The 25,028-nt window shown below is 39.2% G+C and overlaps 1 protein-coding gene and 1 non-coding gene across 3 annotated transcripts in view; both read left to right on the top strand.

Annotated features, from left to right (window-relative positions):
- The first annotated feature begins 1,614 nt into the window (after positions 1-1,614).
- Positions 1,615-25,028, top strand: part of LOC100807538 (probable 2-isopropylmalate synthase) — a 73,108-nt gene continuing 49,694 nt past the window's right edge. The window contains exon 1 of one of the 2 annotated variants that reach the window (XM_041006977.1): positions 1,615-2,260. In XM_041006977.1, the coding sequence (XP_040862911.1) occupies positions 1,716-2,260 (545 nt within the window). In that variant the 5' untranslated portion in view covers positions 1,615-1,715. The remainder of the gene's footprint in view (positions 2,261-25,028) is intronic. The other variant, XM_003538026.5, reaches the window with a different exon arrangement.
- Positions 23,185-23,291, top strand: LOC113000934 (small nucleolar RNA R71). Its single transcript, XR_003266230.1, has one exon. It is a non-coding gene; the product is annotated as a small nucleolar RNA R71 (small nucleolar RNA).

Below are 25,028 nucleotides of genomic sequence, written 5' to 3'. Positions count from 1 at the left end.
ACCTTCATATATTCTAAGATAATTATTTAGAATCGATGTCTTTTGGCATCATAGAATGTACTCTTTTTAAAATATTATTCCTTAATTCATTACTGATTTTTTTTTTTACTGCTGGGTGGACAAAATGTTTTAGTGTATCTCAACTTTTGTTATTTTATGAAATTATATTGATCACGCTTTCTCATTTAGAAAACATATTTGGACACCGATTAATATATTTTTATATTCTAATACGGTTATTTAAATATTTATGTCGCATCACCTGACTAAAACGGTGGGAACGTACACGGTACACCAGACGGTGTCCACTGCTTGGTCCAAAATTAAACAACTTTTCTGATTTTTTTTTAAAATTTTAATAGAAAAAGAGAACACATTTTATTAAGTACCAGTTTGGAAATTAATATAAGAAAAAAATATAAAAATGTTTTGATTCCCTCTTTTATCTTATATTTAGTACTTTTTTCATCTCGTTCTTTTTTTATTAAATTATTTATCATTTTTATTATTTTTTTCTTCTTATTTTTACCCGAATTCTCCCAAAATAGGGTACATGATTGTTTTATCATATAATCCTTATATGAAATTACTGAACATATTTTTACTTTTTTTTCATCTCATTTTTATCGTATATATTTTGTTATCTTTATATGTCAGTTATTTTTTCATCACATATATTTTATTACATTTATTACTTTCTCATAGTATCTTTTTTTTTATCTCTATTTCTTGATGCCAATCCACCTCATTTCAAAGTGTGCATTTATCATTATTCATCCTTATATAAATAGGAATAATTACTGTGTTTGTTTTTTCCATTTTGAACCCATCAAATAAAGTTCAAGCAAGCGCAAGAATTTATTTCTTCTCACACTAAGATAAGTATAACGTGTATATCAACATGCTCATTATTATTTGACGAGATTCTACTCCTTCAATAAATTTTATTAATGTTTTGTCAAAATAAAAAATAGTAACATAATATATTTCATTAAAAACTAAAAGTCTTAAAAAATTAAAGATGAAATCTTAACACATCAGAATCTCATTTTGTTTTACCACTTGAGAGAATATCTTTCCCCTAACATCTAGATAACACCTAAGGAGAGAAGAAAGAAATAAAAGTACAATAGATGAGAAAATATATTAAAATTGTGAAAAAAATTATTTTTATAATATCATATAATCACAAATTATTATTATTATTATTATATATATATAATAAATTTATTAAATTTAAAAATAATTACTTGAAAAATCACACTAAAATTATTAGTGTTTTTTTACGGGGTAAAATTGATTAGTTACGTCTCAGTACTTATTCATTTAACTTATAATTTTTTTTGAGAGCTTCATTTAAATTATAATATTTAATAAGTTTAAATATATTTTTTTATCTTAAAAAAATATCTAAATTTTTTTTATGCTCCCTACAATTTAAAGACACACGTCACCTATCCATGTGGTAGCAGACGAAACCTAATTAAAGGGAGCAAAGACAAAAAAAAAAAAAATTAATTATAAGAACCAACATTAAAGAAAAAAATTTCTGAGAACAATAATAAAATTTAACTATTTTTTGGAATAAAAAACATATTTAATTCCGATTAATATCATATCATATCATACTCTAAATAAACGACCCCCGACTCTCCAACAAAACTTAAAACCTTTTCATTCATCATTCCTTCCTTCGAATCCCCAAGCACACATCAATGGCAACCAAAACCTCCATTCCAAGTTCTCAATCCCCAAAACTCTCTCGTCTCCGCCCTCAATACATTCCCAACCACATCCCCGACTCCTCCTACGTCCGCATCTTGGACACCACCCTCCGCGACGGCGAACAATCCCCGGGAGCCACCATGACAGCAAAGGAGAAGCTCGACATCGCACGGCAGCTGGTGAAGCTGGGCGTGGACATCATCCAGCCCGGCTTCCCTTCTGCGTCGAATAGCGACTTCATGGCCGTCAAAATGATAGCACAAGAGGTTGGCAATGCTGTTGGTGATGATGGTTATGTGCCTGTCATTGCTAGCTTCTGTCGGTGCGTTGAGAAGGACATTGCTACTGCATGGGAGGCTGTGAAGTATGCTAAGAGGCCACGGCTTTGTACTTCCATAGCTACGAGCCCTATTCACATGGAGCACAAGCTGAGAAAGAGTAAAGATCAGGTGATTCAGATTGCCAGGGATATGGTCAAGTTTGCACGGAGTTTGGGTTGCAATGATATTCAGTTTGGTGCTGAAGATGCTACTAGGTACGAGTCTTTCATTTGTCTTACTCTTTTTGGATCACATTTTTACTCTTTATATTTTAAAATAAACATATTTAGTATTTCATTTTTGTAAATTTTGGGTTTTTCATTAAATTCAAAACGCATAATTGATAAGAAATTAACATAATGTGATTAAAGTATGTTTTCAGATTGAGAGAGAATGAACAAAACCGCAAATCTTGCAAAAAAAATAGAGAAGTAAATATCTCTATTTTAAAATAAAAATTAAAATTATAGATTTTAAAAAATAAAAAAAATTAGATTTCTTTATATTAAAATGAGATCAAAATTAACGATTTAAAAAATTAAGAGACCAAAATTTCTTTTAAAATGTTTATGAGAAATACTCCTAGCATCTCTCACACTTTCCTATTTATGATTAACTAAAATTTATTAAAAATTTCTCATTTTAGCAATTGTCACTTTTAAATCAGAAAAGAAACATTAAATAAAAAAATATGATTTATGAGAATATAAGATTGGTCTAATGCTAAAAAGAGAAGGAAAGAAAAAAAATCAGAGTTCAAATTTTCTCACTGACAAAAACTAACCATATTTACAATTAATAATTACTGATAAAAAGAGAGTGGTAGAGAAAGTATTCCTACCATTTCTTTAGAATTTTTATAATTTTATCTTCAAAGAAAATTTTGATCTTCCTTTAGACTTATTTATATCTAATTTTATAATATTGGATGAGACAAGATTCATAGATGGAAAGTATAAGTATATTTTCTTTAAAGAATTCAAGAGGTTATAGTTAATTATTTGGCTACCCACTTTATTCCTATCTGTGTTATAAATATATGTGTCAGAAGATTAAGATCCTTATATTTTTTAGTGGCAGCCATGTTTCCATTATTTTGTGACACTTTAAGGCCTACTTATCGGAAATATTCGCTCTCACAGCATCACTAATGGCTGTTGTTTTATTTCTTTCAAAATATATAAATGTATCAGAAGATTAAGATCCTTCATTTTCTTTTAGTGGCAACACCATGTTTCTATTGTTTTTTACACTTTAAGGCACACCTATCGGAAATATGAATTCGCTCCCATATGGCATCACTCATGGCTGTCGTTTAATTTCTTTCCAGAAATATACCATGCTGAAGCCAAAGCAACCACCCTTCTTAATTACCTTCTTGTTGAAATTTCTTTTGTGCAGCGAGAGATTTTACTATTTTAGTTACAAGTACTAGGACGATGGACTAATTTAGGGAATTTAACAAACTATTTATTAAAATGAGGTTGTTTTAAAACAAAAATTACTGACATAAGATTGGTTTAAATTACTAATGATTATCTTCTGAATATCTAAAAAAATACACTAATGGTCATTTTTTGACAGTTTTTTTAGACTGTAAAAAATGACATTAAGTAGTTTTATATAAATAATCTCATACCAGTGATTCGTTTTAAATAATCCTATTTTTGTAAATAATTTGTAAGAGAGACCCAAAGGTCAATCACTCTTGATATGATGTATTTTTAAAGTGTCAAACTTTTTTACGCATTATATTATTTGTCTTACATGTTAATGTTAATGTTAATTACTTTAAAATTTCTTACATCTTGGCTGTGTTATAATATCATATAATCATAAACCATTAAAATTGTGAAACTTTTTTATAATATCATAATTATAAATTATCATATATATATATATATATATATATAAAAGGTCTTGCATGTTAATTATGTTAAAATGTTTGACAAAACTAACTTAAAAATAAGCTAAAAGATAGAAAGTTATTTGAAAGTTGAAAAATTAATTTATTAAATTATAAATATTAGATAAAATTAATTGTTGAAGTAGTTGAAAAGTATATAATAACAGAAAAATAATAAAATTATGATTTATTTAAAAAGAATAATTAAAAATTTTGATAAATAGATTAACAATAAAAATGAAAAGAAAATATAAAAAGTTAAAAACTAAAGTTTCAAAAATGCTAAAACTACTAGAAAAAAAACTTATTTAATTTATTAAACAGTTAAATAAACTTTCAATTAATAAAAAATCTAAAAAATAGCTGAAATGAAATTCCTTCCCAAAAAAGGCCTTCACTTCTATCCCGGTAAAATCTATATTAAATTACTGTTGATATACGCCGTTGACATGATATTTTGTAGCTCATATATACGCTTGTTCTAAGTTTGAAATATTGAATAAGGATTTAACTACACTTAATCAGTTATGTTGAATCCTTGTTTTCTCTTCAAGTAGTCTAGAATGAAATCTTTTAAACTTTAAACACCGGTTTTATATTGAGATAACTTCCTTTTTAAATGGGTTGTCTCTAGTCCGAATTTGACTATTGAATTCTAAGGTTGGCAAGTGTACGATGATCATTTCTTCCTCTCAAGATATACTATATGTTCCGAATTTTAAAACTTATTCATCTCATGGGTATTTGTTTAAAAACAAGATTTTTTATTTATTTAATAGAAAGCATTAAATTAAGAGTGTCAAATTAATATTTCGTTAAGATTTGAGAAAAATAAAATAAAGATTAGGTAATTGGCAAAGAAAAGAGGAGAACAAATATATTATAGGCTAACCCGCTAGATCAGTTGATTTAGTGGTTGAGAGTTTGAATAATATGTATGAGATTAAAGGCTCTATCTACCCTGTAACCATTGCTATAACAACTTGTTACGTAAAGCTACAGGAGAAAGAAGGAGAGTATTCGGAATAGAGAGAGAACTAGATATTTTCTTCTTATTCCTCCTACAATGCGCTATCATATATATAGGCATTTGTCGGGCACTAAAAGATAAGCACTACACGAAAATACAAATATTATAATGGGGAACAAGCCCTAACATCAACTCGACAAGCATAAAGAAATATAATTGCCTAATAGCATATTGTTGTATGCTACCCATCACTCGACAAAGACATGCACTAAATAATAGAATCTAACAACGTCTAGCTATGCTTTTGGAACATTAGCACTTAAACGTAATCGCAAAAACGTTGAGGAGGTGAGACCTTCCTCTGGGGCCTTCCATGCTGGGCTTCATGCATGTTGACTGGTCTATCACTCCTGGCCCCTTCTAAAATCACCTTGTCCTCAAGATGATATTCCTCCTTTAATGAAGCCCATTATTCCCAAGATGTGTCATCAACTGGTAAACTGGCCCTTTGCACTAGCACTTGTAAATGAGGTCCATTGTTTGTGTCTACCCAACGAGTATTGAGGATAGTTAGAGGGGTGATGAGAGGACGGTTGTCGAAGTCCTTTCCAGGTAATGGAAGTGGGCTGGGTTCAGTTCTTGCATCATGCCGGAATGGCTTGAGGAGTGAGCAATGAAAGACAAGGTGGATACGTGAGTCCTACGGAAAAAGGAGCTTGTAAGCTCTGGCGTCCCCAAAATAATGAATGGTTTAATAGTAATGATTTAATTAACAAAAACCATGGTAAATTTTTTTTTCCTTCTTTTTCTTTTTCATTTCTTTCTCTTTTCACCATAACTAGGTTTAGAAGGAAAATCCTCACTATAGAGTCCTGAATGGCCAGTTCACAACTCTATTCGGAGTCATTTCTTTCTTACCGCTCATAATCTCTAAACTATTTTACTGTTTCAAAAGGAAGAATGTACCAGTCATTACTTTAGGTCGTCACGTGAAAATAAAAGAATAAAATACGGTCGATAAACTCTTTTACAAATAAATTTGCTAATGCTTTCTTTTCGAGTAACAAGATTGATCATAAATACATTCATCATTTAAAGCTGTCCAAAATATGGGAGTTTTACAAAATACATAGTGTCATCCAGAGCAAAGGTGTCCACAGTGTTGACTTGCTCATGTTGGAGGTAGCCATAGGTTGCTTCCCCTTGTTGCTAGCATACGGCTTCATCCTTTTGTTACTATTTCCTCTAAAAGGATGGTTTCTCTGAGGTCCTCCAACGCCTCTAGCTTGCCTCTCCTTCATCTTATCTTCAAAAATCCTGCACTTTGTCACCAGCTGGTTAAAATCTGTGATCTGCATGTAGCTAACCGCCTGTTGGATCTCCAACCGAAGCCCATTCTCAAACTGAGCACATAGATCTTCCTCATTCCGAGCATCTTGGTATTGAGGCCAATACTGCAGAAGCTCATTAAACTTAGCCGTGTACTCCCAACAGACATGTTTCCTTGCTTCAAATCCAGAAATTCCCTCGCCTTCCGCTTCCTGAGATCTCGTGGAAAGTAATTCTCCAGGAATTTGTCCTTGAAGGCATTCCAAGGAATCACGCCTCCAGGTGCAACAAATGAAGGCTTCACGAACTTCCACCAATTCTCGGCCTCCCCTTGGAGCATAAATGTCGCATAAAGGACCTTATGCTCCTCAAGGCAACCCATCGCCTCGAAAATCTTCTCCGTCTCAGCCAACCACAACCTAGCACCTTCCGGATCATAGTCTCCACTGAACTTTGGCGGGTGGTTCTTACGGAAAGCCATGAGTCCCCGATACTCCGCCGGCTCCACATCACGTTCCTGCACTAGAGTTTCCAGCACAGCGGTGATGCGGTCGAGGACATCACGGTTCTGATCCCTACCACGTCCTGCCATACCTATCCTATAGGAAAACTATTAGTACCCAAGAAATCCTAATGAGAGAGTGTACCACACAGGCTATGACAGTTATAACAACATCCTTCTCTTTATACATACTTATACACGCAACAACCCTATGAATCAGTCACACATCCATGCTTAAGACAAGAAAGTAGAAATACACACAATGTGTGACTTAACATCACTCCCCGAAACCTACTTCCAAGTTTCAGAGATACACAACATTCACACAGCAAGACCATAACAGGTTCACTAGAATCCAACTTTTGCTCTGATACCACCAATTCTGGCGTCCCCAAAATAATGACTGGTTTAATAGTAATGATTTAATTAACAAAAACCATGGTAAATTTTTTTTTCCTTCTTTTTCTTTTTCATTTCTTTCTCTTTTCACCATAACTAGGTTTAGAAGGAAAATCCTCACTATAGAGTCCTGAATGGCCAGTTCACAACTCTATTCGGAGTCATTTCTTTCTTATCGCTCATAATCTCTAAACTATTTTGCTGTTTCAAAAGGAAGAATGTACCAGTCATTACTTTAGGTCGTCACGTGAAAATAAAAGAATAAAATACGGTCGATAAACTCTTTTACAAATAAATTTGCTAATGCTTTCTTTTCGAGTAACAAGATTGATCATAAATACATTCATCATTTAAAGCTGTCCAAAATATGGGAGTTTTACAAAATACATAGTGTCATCCAGAGCAAAGGTGTCCACAGTGTTGGCTTCAGCCACATGTATACAATCATCAAATTCCTATACAATAGGTCTACCCATACAAAAACAAAAGAGTAAACCTAACAGTCAGTCCTAGATACGCCCACCCTCAAAAAGTATATAAAGCTAGTCCATGGAACTATCCACTATGATGAAGAGCCTCCACTGGTCGCCATCTCTCTCGGGCCACTATCCTCCGTAGAGTCTGCCTCAGATGCCGACATGACTTCCTCGTGAGAATCCACCTCAAGAAGTGGATCCTCATCACCCTCTAGAAAGTCAAGAGCATCCACAGCAGGCTCAGGAGGTAGCTCCTCAAGATCCTCCTCAGGGTCTTCCTCGGATGACGTTACCTCGATCACTTGGACGGGTTCCACTAGACGATATGGTGTAGGCGTGGGTAGTATCCACGCTACAGTGCGCTGAAGCGTACGTGCCGATTCATCTGGGTGAACCAATGAAGTAGCCGTAAATCGGATCGTGCCCCGAAATCGGCACCTCGTGTTGCCTTCGAGGGTCTCCCAAGCTCCCTCTAGGCACTCCATCTCTACTCGATCACGGATTAGCTGCGCCGCCATCACGATCTACAAGAAAGAAAAGAAAGGGGTAGACTCTTTCACAAGAATCTAGCTATGTCGCCGCACAATGCGTCTCATAACCACTACATGCAAGTAAAAAGGGGTATCTTTAGGCTTTTCATCTCTGGTAATCGATTACACAGCCTTGGTAATCGATTACCAGAGGCCAAACTTGAATGACACAGCTTCAGAACATGAAAACCTGAAATAGGCACTGTGTAATCGATTACACATACCTGGTAATTGATTACCAATGACCCATTCCTCTGTGTAATCGATTACACAGACTGGTAATCGATTACCAGAGGCCTCTACAACCTGTTGCCTTCAATTCTAAGCCTGGTAATCGATTACACCCCCTTGGTAATCGATTACCAGAAGCCCTCATGGCTTCCTGACCTCGTTTTCAAGCCTGGTAATCGATTACACCCCCTTGGTAATCGATTACCAGAGACCATCTTAGCCTCCTGTCTTCATTTTTAAGCCTTGTAATCGATTACCCACCCTTGGTAATCGATTACCAGAGGCCATAACCCATATATCACACAAGATTCACAGCTGGCCAGCCACCACAAGCCTCCTTGCTTTGTGGTCTTTGTTCCTTTTATCTGTTGACTGCCAGGAGCTCGCCTGTTTAGGTACATCACAGGTTCTCACTGACTAACTATGCCCGGGTTGGGTCGGGATTGGTCAAGCTTGGTTTTGGGCAATAGCACCCCACCTGACGTCCCCAAGGTCTCCTGACCCTCGCGACATATCTCCAAGTACCACTCTGTGGTCAACGAATAAAAGTAGGAAGTTTCACCCTTCTACACTTCCTCATCTCAAGCTTGTAGGATTATGGGGTACCCATCACATGTGGTACTAGGTGGCGGTCGGGCGATGGTGCACAACAAGTTTTCCACATCCACAAAGCGCGCATAAACCCACCATCCCCTGTTGCCCACCTCCAACTGAGCTCACGTACTCCCACGTAGCCCATATCCTCGTTTCTCTCAACACCGGGTCTCCATCAATCCTCCCAAGCTTCCCCAACATCCAGGTAAAAAACAACATTCAAACAGCACAAACTATCACAACCAAGAAAAACAGGGCAAAGGCAGAAGCTCAGCCCAAAACACAACTCAAAATCACAGCTTTTTTCACTTAAAGACCCCAGTAACAATTCTTTCTTTCCAGTTCGTTAACCGTTGGATCGACTCGAAAATTTTACTGGAAGTCTCTAGTACATAAGCCTACATTTCGGCCGTTGGGATCTGATAGTAAACATCCAGAACTCATTCTGCACTACTCTTTCCACAACCAGCAAAACATAGCATTTTTATGCACTTATGCAAAATTCTGCTGCACAATTTCACAGCACAATTCTGCATAAAGTGCAGATTTCGAAAACCACACTTCCTCTCATCCAATCTTGCCCAAATCAAATCCTACAAGTCCCAAATCATGTATCAATCATGTCTAAACCAAAGTCCAGATTCAAAGCACAGCAACACAGAATCTAGGTGTCCAATACCCCTCAATTCAATGGGTTTTCTAGGTTTGAGAAGTGAAATTGAGAATGAGGTAAATTTGGAGCAAACTCTCACCTCACACAAGTCTATAACATCAATCTAAACTTGCTCAAACTGGATTTACACCTAAAATTCCACCGAATCAAAATTTGACTCCTCAACACCCAATTTTGCTCTAGAAATGGCTCTTGGTTCACTTTGGTCATTTGTTTTTCTCTCTAGCTCAGCCTAACCTTTCTCATAAATCCTAAATGGCATTTCAAGCTAGGATTAACTCATTTTAACCTCCATTTACCACATAATCCAGATTTAACCTTCCAACTCTCAAAGCCTCACTCTTTTTCCACTCATAACACCACATTCTCACTTTCTAACCCTAGGTTAACTCTACCCTTCATCTCTAATAGTTTTTCATAAGCAATTTCAGCACATAAACATCACAAACATCATCATAAAAACCCTAAAACAGAATGGGTATGTTTAATTCATCCAAACATGGCAAGTTCAACATGCTTTCCACAAGTTCCTTCACAAATAACTATCATGAAGCAGAAAACTAGCAAAACTACCCATCATATCTCCCAAAACCCCATACCCACGAAAATCAAGAGAGAAAGAAGTCCACCCAAACCTGAAATTTCGAAGTCCCACACGTAGAGACGCGCTTCACGACTCCAAAAATGCCCTCCTTTCGCGATTTGGAGCAGAAATGATGGCCAAAGGTTGGAGCTTTGTTTGGAGCTTCAATGGAGAATGAAGGAGAAGAGAATGGCAACGTGAGAGAGAGAGGAAAAAGGCTTCTGAAATTGTGGGGCTGAGTGAGGAGAGAGAGAGTTGCTTTTTAGTTTTAAAAAAAAGTTTTTTCCTCTTTTCTTATTATTTTATTTAAGCTATGCCACATGTCCCCATTTGAGTGGAGCAAAAGGGCCCACTTTCTCTTTTGATTGTGACCCATACTCAGCCACAAAAGTGAGAAAAATCTGACCTTTGAAACGCTAAAATCCTGCCTCGGTTTGCGTGCCATTTCTCTGGTTCCAGTTCCTCGCGTTTCTCTGCGTCCGTTCGGGGCCAGTTTTCGAAAGTAATCAATATATATATCAAAACGCTCAGAATAAGACCCCGAGCGTGGTTCAGAGGTTGGTTTTGCTAAATTTTAAGTCACACGCAAAACGATGATTTTTAAACTAATTAATTAAGAATTAACCCATAACCTCCCAGTTATGGATTTCTCTTCCTTAATTAGCATAACCCGCGTATCTTGCCCCCACTATTCCTACTTCTACCAAGTACATATATGCACATACACTGAATAATCATTCAAAATACATCGTTTTCAAAAATTCCGGGTAGAATTTTCCAGGATGTCACAATACTCCCATCCTTTTAGGAATTTCGTCCCCGAAATTAACTACTCTACGAACAAACTTGGGTACAATTCTCTCATCCTATCCTCCAACTCCCATGTAGAATCACCCTCATCGGTTCCCCACTGCTCCTTCACCAACGCGATCTCCTTTCCTCTCAACGACTTCATTCTTCGGTCAGTGATCTTCTGAGGTTGTGCTTTATAGTGAGGTTATCCTTTACCTGTACCTCGTCCACTGCAAGTATATGTGATGGATCTGGGTTGTACCGTCTCAGTTGAGAGACATGAAACACAGGATGCAAATTCGATAAACTCAGAGGTAAGGCGATATGATAAGCTACAGGCCCAACCTTCTTCAAAATCTGATACGGACCTAGGTACTTGGGCGTCAACTTCCTAGATTTGAGAGCTCTTCCGACCCTGGTTACGGGAGAAACCTTCAAAAACACATGTTCTCCTTCCTGAAAATCTAGTGGCTTCCTCCTTCTATCATAATAGCTCTTCTGCCTATCCTGAGATGCTTTTATCTTCTCTCGAATCAATTTCACTTGTTCGTTAATCTATTGTAGCATTTCAGGTCCAACAAGCACTGCTTCTCCATCATCGTACCAACAAATAGGAGTTTTGCACTTTCGTCCATATAAAGCTTCAAAAGGAGCCATACCAATACTGGCTTGGTAGCTATTGTTGTAAGTAAACTCAATCAATGGCAAACAATCCATCCAGCTACCTTGTTGCTCTATAATACACGCCCGAAGTAGATCTTCCAGAGTCTGAATGGTTCGTTCAGTCTGACCATCTGTTTGAGGATGATAAGCTGAACTAAGTTTTAGCTTTGTCCCCAAGGCTTCATGTAGACTTGTCCAAAATCGTGAAGTGAACCTCGGATCCCTGTCAGATACAATACTAGAAGGAATTCCATGCAACCTTGCTACTTCCTTGATGTACAACTCCACTAGCTTCTCCATTCTATACTTCATATTCACCGGAATAAAATGAGCAGATTTGGTGAGTCGATCTACTATGACCCACACAGCATCATGTCCACGACTAGTCTTGGGTAAACTAGATACAAAATCCATAGATATGCTCTCCCATTTCCATTCCGGAATTTCCAATGGCTTCAATTCTCCTGATGGTCGCTGGTGCTCAGCCTTAGCCTTTTGACATGTCAAACATCTCGCTACATATTCAGCTACATCTTTCTTCATGCCATGCCACCAAAAACTTCTCTTCAAATCTTGGTACATCTTAGTCATTCCTGGATGGAAACTAAGACGACTTTTATGCGCTTCTTCCAAGATCTTAACTTTCAAATCATCTAAAGATGGCACACATATCCTCCCCTTGAATCTAATTAACCCGGTTGTGTCCTTCTCAAACTCCACACCCTTATCCCCCATTACTTCTAACACCTTGCCTTGCAAAAACGGGTCATTCTCTTGAGCTTCACGTATGTGATCTACGAATTCATTGGTAATCTGCAACACTCCCACAAATAAGCTCTTGGGTCGCATCTCGATTGCTAGATTCAAATCTCGGAATTCTTCTATCAACCTCTGCTCCAAACTCATCATAGTCGCAACATGTAAGGACTTCCGGCTTAGCGCGTCGGCTACTACATTAGCCTTTCCCGGATGGTAGGAAAGACCAAAATCATAGTCCTTGAGGAACTCCATCCATCTCCGTTGCCTCATATTGAGTTCCTTCTGATCGAACAAGTATTTGAGACTCTTTTGATCACTGAAAACTTCAAAACGAATACCGTATAAGTAATGCCTCCAAATCTTTAAAGCAAAGACCACCGCTGCTAGTTCCAAGTCATGGGTGGGATAGTTAACTTCATGAGGACGTAATTGAAGTGAAGCATACGCCACTACTCTTCCCTCTTGCATCAACACACACCCCAAGCCTTGCCCACTTGCATCGCAATACACTTCAAACGGTCTCTTAGGATCGGGTAAAATTAACACTGGAGTTGTTGTCAACCGCCTCTTCAACTCTTGGAAACTTTGATCACACTTCTCATTCTAGACAAACTTCTCATTCTTACGAGTCAACTTAGTTAGGGGCAATGCCAATTTAGAAAATCCCTCAATGAATTTTCTATAATAGCCAGCTAACCCCAAGAAGCTTCGAACCTCCGTTGGAGTTGTCGGTTGTTGCCACTCCATAACCGACTCCACCTTGTTCGGATCCACCGCAACCCCGTCCTTAGAAATCACGTGCCCCAAGAACTGCACTTTCTCCAACCAAAAGTCACATTTCGACAGTTTGGCGAACAACTTCCTATCCCTCAGGATATGCAACACAATCCTCAAGTGCTTCTCATGCTCCTCCTTATTCCTTGAATACACTAGGATATCATCAATGAACACAACCACGAACTGATCCAAGTAATCATGGAATATACGGTTCATATAATCCATGAAAATAGTTGGAGCATTAGTCACTCCAAATGGCATGACTAAATACTCGTAGTGCCCATACCGAGTCCGAAACGCAGTCTTTGGGATATCTTCCTTCTTAACTCGGATTTGATGATATCCCGATCACAAATCTATCTTCGAAAATACCGTCGCTCCCCTCAATTGGTCAATCAAATCATCTATCCTTGGTAGAGGATATTTGTTCTTGATAGTGACCTTGTTTAATTGCCGGTAGTCTACACACATTCTCATACTTCCATCCTTCTTTTTAACCAACAAGACCGGCGCTCCCCACGGTGATGCGCTTGGGCGAACAAATTGTTTGCTCAAAAGATCCTGCACTTGTGCCTTCACCTCTGCTAGTTCTACCGGAGACATTCTATAAGGCGCGATCGACACTGGATTCGCACCAGGCACCAAGTCAATAATGAATTCCACTTCTCTCTCAAGTGGCAATTCACAAATGTCGTCAGGAAAAACTTCTGGAAATTCCGACACCACCGGTATACTACTAACTTCAGTGTCCTCTTCCACATTCATAGAGAACAACACCATGTAAGTTCGAACATCCCCCGTTCCCTCGTTGGCCGCATCCTCTTTCAATGGTTCACTTGGAACTACATCTCCACCAAACACTAGCATCTTCTCCTTGCAGTCTAGAAAGATATGGTTAGTAGATAACCAATCCATCCCCAAGATCACATCTAGGTGAGCTAAAGGTAGGCAAATCAAATCCGCCATAAAAGGTCGACCCTCCACAATTATAGGACACTTCAAACACACCCGAGAGGTGGTTACAGGCTCGCTTGTCGGAGTAGACACCACCATATCATATGGTAACTCCGTCGCACATAACCCCAACCTCTCCACACATGCATGAGATATGAAAGAATGTGTAGCACCTGAATCATAAAGTACATCTAGTAGTTTATCAGCAATCAAACACTTACCCCGTATCAAATCATCGGAGGCAGCCGCTTCTGAACCACTCATAGCAAATACCCGGGAGGGTACTTTTGGTCTTCCACCACTAGTGTTGTTGTTGCTAACATTATCGCTCCTTGTGGAATTAGCAAGTCCACGATTGACGGTGTTGGAATTGGTGGTCACCGTCGGTCTCCCGGTCACCCTACATTCTCGAGCATAATGGCCCACCTTGCCACACACATAACAACGGTTCTCCTGTGTCTGTTGGAGCTGTGGGCAATTCCTCATAAGATGCGGTCCCCCACACTAAAAGCACTGTACCCCAGTCCCCCTTGACTGGCTCATGTTGGAGGTAGCCATAGGTTGCTTCCCCTTGTTGCTAGCATACGGCTTCATCCTTTTGTTACTATTTCCTCTAAAAGGATGGTTTCTCTGAGGTCCTCCAACGCCTCTAGCTTGCCTCTCCTTCATCTTATCTTCAAAAATCCTGCACTTTGTCACCAGCTGGTTAAAATCTGTGATCTGCATGTAGCTAACCGCCTGTTGGATCTCCAACCGAAGCCCATTCTCAAACTGAGCACATAGATCTTCCTCATTCCGAGCATCTTGGTATTGAGGCCAATACTGCAGAAGCTCATTAAACTTAGCCGTGTACTCCCAACAGACATGTTTCCTTGCTTCAAATCCAGAAATTCCCTCGCCTTCCGCTTCCTGAGATCTCGTGGAAAGTAATTCTCCAGGAATTTGTCCTTGAAGGCATTCCAAGGAATCACGCCTCCAGGTGCAACAAATGAAGGCTTCACGAACTTCCACCAATTCTCGGCCTCCCCTTGGAGCATAAATGTCGCATAAAGGACCTTATGCTCCTCAAGGCAACCCATCGCCTCGAAAATCTTCTCCGTCTCAGCCAACCACAACCTAGCACCTTCCGGATCATAGTCTCCACTGAACTTTGGCGGGTGGTTCTTACGGAAAGCCATGAGTCCCCGATACTCCGCCGGCTCCACATCACGTTCCTGCACTAGAGTTTCCAGCACAGCGGTGATGCGGTCGAGGACATCACGGTTCTGATCCCTACCACGTCCTGCCATACCTATCCTATAGGAAAACTATTAGTACCCAAGAAATCCTAATGAGAGAGTGTACCACACAGGCTATGACAGTTATAACAACATCCTTCTCTTTATACATACTTATACACGCAACAACCCTATGAATCAGTCACACATCCATGCTTAAGACAAGAAAGTAGAAATACACACAATGTGTGACTTAACATCACTCCCCGAAACCTACTTCCAAGTTTCAGAGATACACAGCATTCACACAGCAAGACCATAACAGGTTCACTAGAATCCAACTTTTGCTCTGATACCACCAATTCTGGCGTCCCCAAAATAATGACTGGTTTAATAGTAATGATTTAATTAACAAAAACCATGGTAAATTTTTTTTTCCTTCTTTTTCTTTTTCATTTCTTTCTCTTTTCACCATAACTAGGTTTAGAAGGAAAATCCTCACTATAGAGTCCTGAATGGCCAGTTCACAACTCTATTCGGAGTCATTTCTTTCTTATCGCTCATAATCTCTAAACTATTTTGCTGTTTCAAAAGGAAGAATGTACCAGTCATTACTTTAGGTCGTCACGTGAAAATAAAAGAATAAAATACGGTCGATAAACTCTTTTACAAATAAATTTGCTAATGCTTTCTTTTCGAGTAACAAGATTGATCATAAATACATTCATCATTTAAAGCTGTCCAAAATATGGGAGTTTTACAAAATACATAGTGTCATCCAGAGCAAAGGTGTCCACAGTGTTGGCTTCAGCCACATGTATACAATCATCAAATTCCTATACAATAGGTCTACCCATACAAAAACAAAAGAGTAAACCTAACAGTCAGTCCTAGATACGCCCACCCTCAAAAAGTATATAAAGCTAGTCCATGGAACTATCCACTATGATGAAGAGCCTCCACTGGTCGCCATCTCTCTCGGGCCACTATCCTCCGTAGAGTCTGCCTCAGATGCCGACATGACTTCCTCGTGAGAATCCACCTCAAGAAGTGGATCCTCATCACCCTCTAGAAAGTCAAGAGCATCCACAGCAGGCTCAGGAGGTAGCTCCTCAAGATCCTCCTCAGGGTCTTCCTCGGATGACGTTACCTCGATCACTTGGACGGGTTCCACTAGACGATATGGTGTAGGCGTGGGTAGTATCCACGCTACAGTGCGCTGAAGCGTACGTGCCGATTCATCTGGGTGAACCAATGAAGTAGCCGTAAATCGGATCGTGCCCCGAAATCGGCACCTCGTGTTGCCTTCGAGGGTCTCCCAAGCTCCCTCTAGGCACTCCATCTCTACTCGATCACGGATTAGCTGCGCCGCCATCACGATCTACAAGAAAGAAAAGAAAGGGGTAGACTCTTTCACAAGAATCTAGCTATGTCGCCGCACAATGCGTCTCATAACCACTACATGCAAGTAAAAAGGGGTATCTTTAGGCTTTTCATCTCTGGTAATCGATTACACAGCCTTGGTAATCGATTACCAGAGGCCAAACTTGAATGACACAGCTTCAGAACATGAAAACCTGAAATAGGCACTGTGTAATCGATTACACATACCTGGTAATTGATTACCAATGACCCATTCCTCTGTGTAATCGATTACACAGACTGGTAATCGATTACCAGAGGCCTCTACAACCTGTTGCCTTCAATTCTAAGCCTGGTAATCGATTACACCCCCTTGGTAATCGATTACCAGAAGCCCTCATGGCTTCCTGACCTCGTTTTCAAGCCTGGTAATCGATTACACCCCCTTGGTAATCGATTACCAAGAGTTTCATCATTCTTGTGCCATTTAAGATCTTATTCACTCAACTTTATTGCTTTTCTTTTTCTTTTTTTTTTTCGAATTTTTTTTTTTTTTTTTTTTTTTTTTTTTTTTTTTTTTTACTCTTTGGCCTTTGAGAAACAACATTTCATTCAGCATGTCCAACATTTAACCAATATACAATGTACATCAAGTATGGCCCAAAATACATCATGAAGCATAGCCAACAAAACAAGTTGTCCAATGAAACAAAAACCCCCCACACTTATTCCCAAAACAATTCAAAAGCTCCAAAATTCCTTAAGGATATGGTAATATCATGGTTTTTCACTTAAGGCTTGTAGTGAGCTTCAAAACAAGGAAAGGGAAACAAGGCTCAAAAGGGCTATCAAAGGAATTAATTCAAGGTAAGTCCATTTGGCTAGAAGCTTATAAGAACAAAATTGCCTTACTCATTTCCAAATATGCATGTGAATTAGGACGCATCAACAAGAATCAAGCCAAGGCTATTGTGCAAGCAATCAATGGGGCAAAACACACCAAATGATTATAATGATGGATGGCTCAAATTCTCACAAAGGTAAAATCATCACTTTCAAATTGAGCTTTCAAAACTATCATGACATGTAGAGAAGAATCAAGGATTTCAAGTCACAAAATGTCAAGAACTTTTATTTTCAAAACAATTACCCATTTCTTGAACATATCCTATAATTCAAAGAAAAACATGCAAAGTCGTACGTGCACATGAAATTGACCCAAAATATTAAACTGAAAATCCGACGAAACTAACAAAATTAACAAATTAACACAACTAACAAATTAACAAAACCAACAAAACTAGCAAAACCAAAGAACACTCCCCCCCCCCCATACTTAAACAACACATTGTCCTCAATGTAGCACAATTAAAAGATTAAAAACAATTAAATCATCAAAGAGAATCGGACAAGTGTAATAAAAGCAAAGAAGGAGATAGGAAAAGAAAAACTCCCTAAGTCATGGTGGAGGAAGAGTAGGGTGGAGTAAGGAAGTCTCTTCCACCACTACGTCCACTAAAGAAGGGTTCGTGAGGAATGGCTTAAGTCGATGTCCGTTGACCTTGAAGCTCTTGTTTGTGGAGTTGCTTTTGATCTCAACTGTACCATAAGGAAAAACATTAGTAACAACAAAAGGACCAATCCACTTAGACCTCAACTTACCACTCATGAGTCCAAGCCTAGAATTATACAATAACACTTTTTGCCCAACCACGAAGTCTTTTTTAACTATCATGCTATCATGGAACTTCTTGGTCTTTTCTTTGTAGAACTTGGCATTCTCGTAGGCTTCTAGGCGGATTTCATCTAACTCACTCAGTTGCAACTTCCTTTCCTCGCCAGCTTGATCCATAGAGAAGTTGCAAGTCTTCACTGCCCAGTATGCTTTGTGCTCAATTTCCACTGGAAGATGACATGCCTTTCCAAAGACAACCCGATAAGGAGACATTCCTATGGGTGCTTTGTAGGCAGTCCGATGTGCCCAGAGAGCATCATCAAGCCTGGTACTCCAATCTTTCCTGCTTGGCTGCACAATCTTCTCTAGAATTCTCTTGATTTCCCTGTTAGAAATTTCTGCCTGTCCATTAGTCTGGGGGTGGTATGGTGTGGATACTCTGTGTACCACCCCGTACTTTTTAAGCAGGGCATGCATTGTCCTGTTGCAAAAATGGGTTCCTTGATCACTAACAATTGCTTTAGGTACTCCAAACCTGCAAAATAGATTAGACCTGACAAAGTCTGCAACAACTTTAGCATCATTAGTTCTAGTGGGCTTGGCTTCCACCCATTTTGAAACATAATCAACTGCAAGGAGAATATAAACATAACCAAAAGAGACAGGAAAAGGACCCATGAAATCTATACCCCAGACATCAAACACCTCACAGAATAGCATAGGTTGCTGAGGCATTTGTTGTCGCCATGTAAGTGTATTTCCTGCTCTCTGACACTGCTCACAAGTGCTGCAGATCTTCCACGCATCTTTAAAGATGGTGGGCCAATAAAAACCACAATCAAGCACTTTGCGAGTTGTCCTTTGAACACCCAGATGACCTCCCGGTGCGGAAGAATGACAGAACTGCAGGACTGAGTCAGTCTCATGATCTGGAATGCACCGTCTAATGACCTGATCACTGCACAATTTCCACAAGTAGGGGTCATCCCAAATAAAATGCTTAGCATCACTTTTAATCTTATCTTTTTGGGCCTTAGATGCTAAGGGAGGAAAAATAGAGGCAACTAAATAATTGACAATGTTAGCAAACCAGGGAGTAGAAAGAGAGTCAGAAATACTATACAATATATACAAATGATCATCCGGGAAATCATCCCGAATAGGTGAATCTGCATCAGAGACACGTTCGATCCGACTCAAATGATCAGCAACTAGATTTTGTGCTCCGCTCCTATCACGGATCTCCAAGTCAAACTCTTGGAGCCAGAGCATCCATCGGATCAACCTAGGCTTAGAATCAGCCTTCTTCAACAAGTACTTTAGAGCTGCATGGTCAGTATAAACAATAATGCGAGTACCAAGCAAATAAGATCGAAATTTTTCAAGAGCAAAAACTATGGCTAGAAGCTCTTTCTCAGTAGTAGTATAATTTGCTTGGGCAGCATCTAAAGTCCTAGAAGCATAATATATCACCCTGGGCAATTTATCAATTTTCTGAGCAAGGACAGCCCCCAATGCATAATTTGATGCATCACACATAAGCTCAAAAGGGGCTGTCCAATCGGGTGCCTGGATGATGGGGGTGGTAGTCAACGCTCTTTTGAGGCAATCAAAAGCCTCTTTGCATCTGTCATTAAAGTCAAACTCCACCTCCTTTTGCAACAAGTTGGACAGTGGAAGGGCTACTTTGCTAAAATCCCTTATAAAGCGCCTGTAGAATCCTGCATGACCAAGAAAAGATCGCGCCTCTCGCACACAAGAGGGGTAAGGCAATTGTGAAATAACAGAAATTTTTGCAGGATCTACTTCAATGCCCTTATTGGAAATAATGTGGCCTAAAACTATACCTTGCTCAACCATAAAATGACATTTTTCAAAATTTAGAACAAGGTTAGTTTCAATGCATCTATTCAAAACTTTTTCCAAACTATTCAAACAACCATCAAAAGAGGATCCATATACAGTGAAATCATCCATAAACACCTCTATGCAATTTTCTAAAAAATCACTGAAAATACTAATCATGCACCGCTGGAAGGTACCAGGGGCATTGCACAGGCCGAAAGGCATCCTCCTATAAGCAAAAGTGCCGAAGGGGCATGTGAATGCGGTCTTTTCCTGATCCTCGGGAGCAATAGTAATTTGCATATAACCAGAAAAACCATCAAGGAAACAGTAGTGGGATTTACCTGCCAGGCGTTCAAGCATCTGGTCAATGAATGGCAGGGGAAAATGGTCCTTTTTGGTAACCTGGTTCAGCCTCCTATAGTCAATGCAGACTCTCCAACTGTTCTGCACCCGAGTAGGAATCAGCTCCCCCTTCTCATTTCTGATCACTGTGAGGCCAGTCTTTTTCGGGACTACCTGGACGGGACTCACCCATTGGCTGTCGGAGATAGGATAAATGATTCCAGCTTGCAAAAGCTTGGTTATCTCCTTCTTCACTACATCAAGAATCACCGGGTTGAGTCTTCTCTGTGGCTGTCTTACTGGTTTAGCTCCATCCTCTAAATTTATTTGATGCATACATGTGGATGGGCTAATACCAGGAATGTCCGCCAGGGTCCAGCCTATAGCCTTCTTATGCTTCTTGAGAACTGACAACAACTTCTCCTCTTGCTCATCAGCAAGGGAGGCAGATATAATCACTGGAAAACTCTTGCTATCATCCAAGTAAGCGTATTTTAAATTTGATGGCAGAGGCTTCAATTCTGGTGTGGTCGGCTGGACAGTGGTAGAAGGAGATGGTTTCTCAGCCTTGACCTCATAAAGAAAGTCAGAGGTATGTGTACTTCCTGAAACATGGTTAGTCCTATCTGACTCTATAAAATCAATCTCAAGAGGTAAAACACCACCACCAGGCATGCAATCAATATCACTCTCAGATTCACTCTCAGCATCAAATTCAGACATATGATCAAGTACAATTTCAGACTCAATGCATGAAGAGTGAGAAGCATGCAGATTAGAATAAAGATCAGTCATGTATTCATCAACAACATGGTCAATTATTTCAGCACGAAATACAGAAAGATCTTCAGATGGGTATTTCATAGCATCCAGAATATTAAAATGAATAGTTATATCACCAAACTCCATGGACAGTGTGCCTGCATAAACATCTATCTTAGTTCTAGCAGTTTTCATAAAGGGTCTGCCTAGAATGATGGGAACTGATCCTTGAGAAAATCCATCTTCCATATTCAAGATATAAAAATCAACAGGGAAAATCAGTTCACCAACTCTAACTAAGACATCTTCTATGAAACCAACAGGATAGGCAACACTTCTGTTAGCTAAATGAATTACCACATCAGTTGACTGCAAGGGACCTAGAGATAGAGAATTAAAAATAGACAGAGGCATAACACTAACAGAAGCTCCTAAATCTAGCATGGCATTGTCAAACTTACTATTCCCTATGATACAAGGTATGCTGAATGTACCTGGATCTTTGCATTTTTCAGTAATTTGAGGAACAGATTTACCAATCAATGCGGAGACATTTCTGCCCATGCTAATCCGTTCACTTCCTTTAAGCTTCCGCTTATTAGTGCACAGCTCCTTCAAGAATTTGGCATATCTTGGAATTTGCTTTATTGCATCCAACAGAGGTATGTTTACCTCTACCTTTCTAAACGTTTCCAAGATCTCTTTCTCTACCTCTTCCATTTTTTTGTTGGAAACTGCTCTTGGAGGGAATGGAAGAGGGGGAATGTGCTGCTTCTGCAAATCAGAATTACCTGTGGAAGAAGATTCACCTGCACAGAAATTGTTAGGTAAATTTTTGTCATCACCTTTTTCTGGAATAGAGTGAAGTTTGGCAGGTTCATTTGCAGATGTGGAAGGTGCTACGGGTTGAGGTCCTTGACATTGCTTTCCCGACCTCAATGAAATGGCACTGACATTTTTGGGATTTTGGACAGCTTGAGAAGGTAGCTTGTCAGAATTCTGGGACTGTTGTTGATTCAATTGGGTAGCCAATTGTCCCATCTGATTGGTTAAGCTCTGAATGGAGGCTCTGGTCTCTTGCTGAAACTGCATGTTCTGCATAGTCATTTGCCTCACAAGTTCTTCGAGGGAAGGTTGTGGAGGGGCCTCAACTGTTGGCTATTTCTGGGGTTGTTGTTGTTGTTGGATTGGTGGAGGAATGTATGGTCTGCTTGGGCCAGCAGCATTTTGGAAGGAAGGAGCAGGCTGCTGTTGTTGCTGAGGGCTAGACCATCTGAGGTTAGGGTGATTCCTCCATCCAGGGTTGTATCTGTTGCTGGAAAGGTCATAATTGTTCTGCTGTGGTTGATTTTGCTGCTGAGGTTGAGGAGGTCTATTGTAAATATTTGCAGCATAAGCTTCAGGCTGCTCAATTGCTCCAGGTTGCTGCATGGAAGGGCAAAGGTCTGTATGGTGGTCAGCAGAGGAGCACAAACCACAAACCCTTGCGACAGGTACAAATTTCTGATTCAAGGCCAGCTGGGTTACCAAGTTGACCAACGCATCCAGTTTGCCTTCAAGCTTCTTAGTTTCAGATGATGCAGATGGGTTTGTAGCTACCTCATGCACTCCTCTAATGACTATGGCATCATTTCTGGCACTAAACTGCTGGGAGTTGGAGGCCATCTTCTCAATTAAATTTCTGGCTTCAGTAGGAGTCATGTCTCCAAGGGCTCCACCACTGGCAGCATCTATCATACTTCTCTCCATATTACTGAGTCCTTCATAAAAATATTGGAGAAGAAGTTGTTCTGAAATCTGATGGTGAGGGCAACTGGCACATAGTTTCTTAAATCTCTCCCAGTACTCATACAGGCTCTCTCCACTGAGTTGTCTAATACCTGAGATATCCTTCCTGATGGCTGTGGTCCTGGAAGCAGGGAAAATTTTTTCTAAGAATACTCTCTTAAGGTCATCCCAGCTCGTGATGGACCTTGGAGCAAGGTAATACAGCCAGTCCTTTGCCACTCCCTCTAATGAATGAGGAAAAGCCTTCAGAAATATGTGATCCTCTTGGACATCTGGGGGTTTCATGGTGGAGCAGACAATATGAAATTCCTTCAAATGTTTGTGCGGGTCTTCACCTGCAAGGCCATGAAACTTTGGAAGCAAATGAATTAGTCCAGTTTTAAGAACATATGGGACATCCTCATCAGGGTATTGGATGCACAAGCTTTCATAGGTGAAATCAGGTGCAGCCATTTCCCTTAGAGTCCTCTCACGAGGTGGAGGTTGTGCCATGTTCTCAGAATGTGCAAAATCAGAATGCTCAGAATCAGAATGCTCAAAATTATAATGCTCAAGATCAGGATGTTCAAAATCACCAATAATAGAATGCACAGATTCACCAGTTATGGAATGCTCAGAATGATCAAAAGGTATAAAATGATGCCTAACTAATCTATGAAATGTCCTATCTATCTTAGGATCAAAGGGTTGTAAGTCAGATGGATTGCCTCTAGTCATACACTACATTCAGCATGCACACAACTAGTTGCCTTGTCATGTAAATAAAGGTGTAGGTTTGAACTACAGCTACCCTCAAATGATATCCAAATGACTTGAAATTTTGTGAGCAACCCTATAAAATGATGAGAAGATAGCACAAAAAATTTCAGACAAAAATTCAAAGTCTAACTATGAAAGCTAAAAATGGTAGGTTAAGAAAAATAAGTGAATAAAACTTGAAAAATAAAAAACTTTTGACAGAATCGCTTTTTTTGGATGATGGAGACCTCAGCCAGCCTATGGCAGGCTGCCACGGCGTAGGAAATTTTTTTCTACCCCAAATGCATATATAATAATTGCGATTCTGATAACCGGAGCAAAAGTTATGGCCGTTCGAAGTTTTGACAAACACAAAATTTGCTAGTTTTTTGGAACTTTCAAATCTGACCAAACTAAAGGCTCTAGCTATTTTTCCCACAAAATATGGATTAAAAGAAGTTACCACAAAAAAATTCAGCCAAAAATAACAACCCTAGCTACTAAAACAAAAAATCCCAATTAATTCAGCATGGGTGGTCGCTAAAATCCGTCTCTAATTGATTTCTACTACTACTCTGTTTTTGCCGCAAACTGATTTCTACTACTACTCTGTTTTCAAGCACAATCTTCACAGCAAAACACACAAGACTGAAACAGGGGAAACGCTTAATGGGAAAACTGAAACAGAACACACATTAAACAAAATACCAGGACACTAAACAACACTAACACACATACTAACAAAGGATTAAACACACAGCACTAGCTAGCTATTATGAACCTTTGGACACTGCTCCCCGGCAACGGCGCCAAATTTGATCGAGGCCGTACCCGAATCAAATAAACATGAAAATGCAGTAACTAGGAAGTGATCCTAGGTCGTTTCCCAACGAGCAGTGACAAGCCAAATGTTCATAATATACTTGCAGTAACAGTAACGATGGGGGGGGGGGGGTTTGGTTGTTTGGTAATTAAAGAGCAGACAAATAAAATGGAATACGAAACTACTAATATTAAAAACGGGTTATTTCCTCTGATTCAGAAGCCACTCTCTTATCCTGGGTTATGGAGAATTCGTCCCTAACAATCATCCACTTAATCCAACCCTATTTC

The sequence above is a fragment of the Glycine max genome, chromosome 11, assembly GCF_000004515.6.
Source record: "Glycine max cultivar Williams 82 chromosome 11, Glycine_max_v4.0, whole genome shotgun sequence".
Lineage (NCBI taxonomy): Eukaryota > Viridiplantae > Streptophyta > Magnoliopsida > Fabales > Fabaceae > Glycine > Glycine max.
Note: the sequence above shows the minus strand (reverse complement) of the source record. Positions and strands in the feature narration are given on the sequence as shown.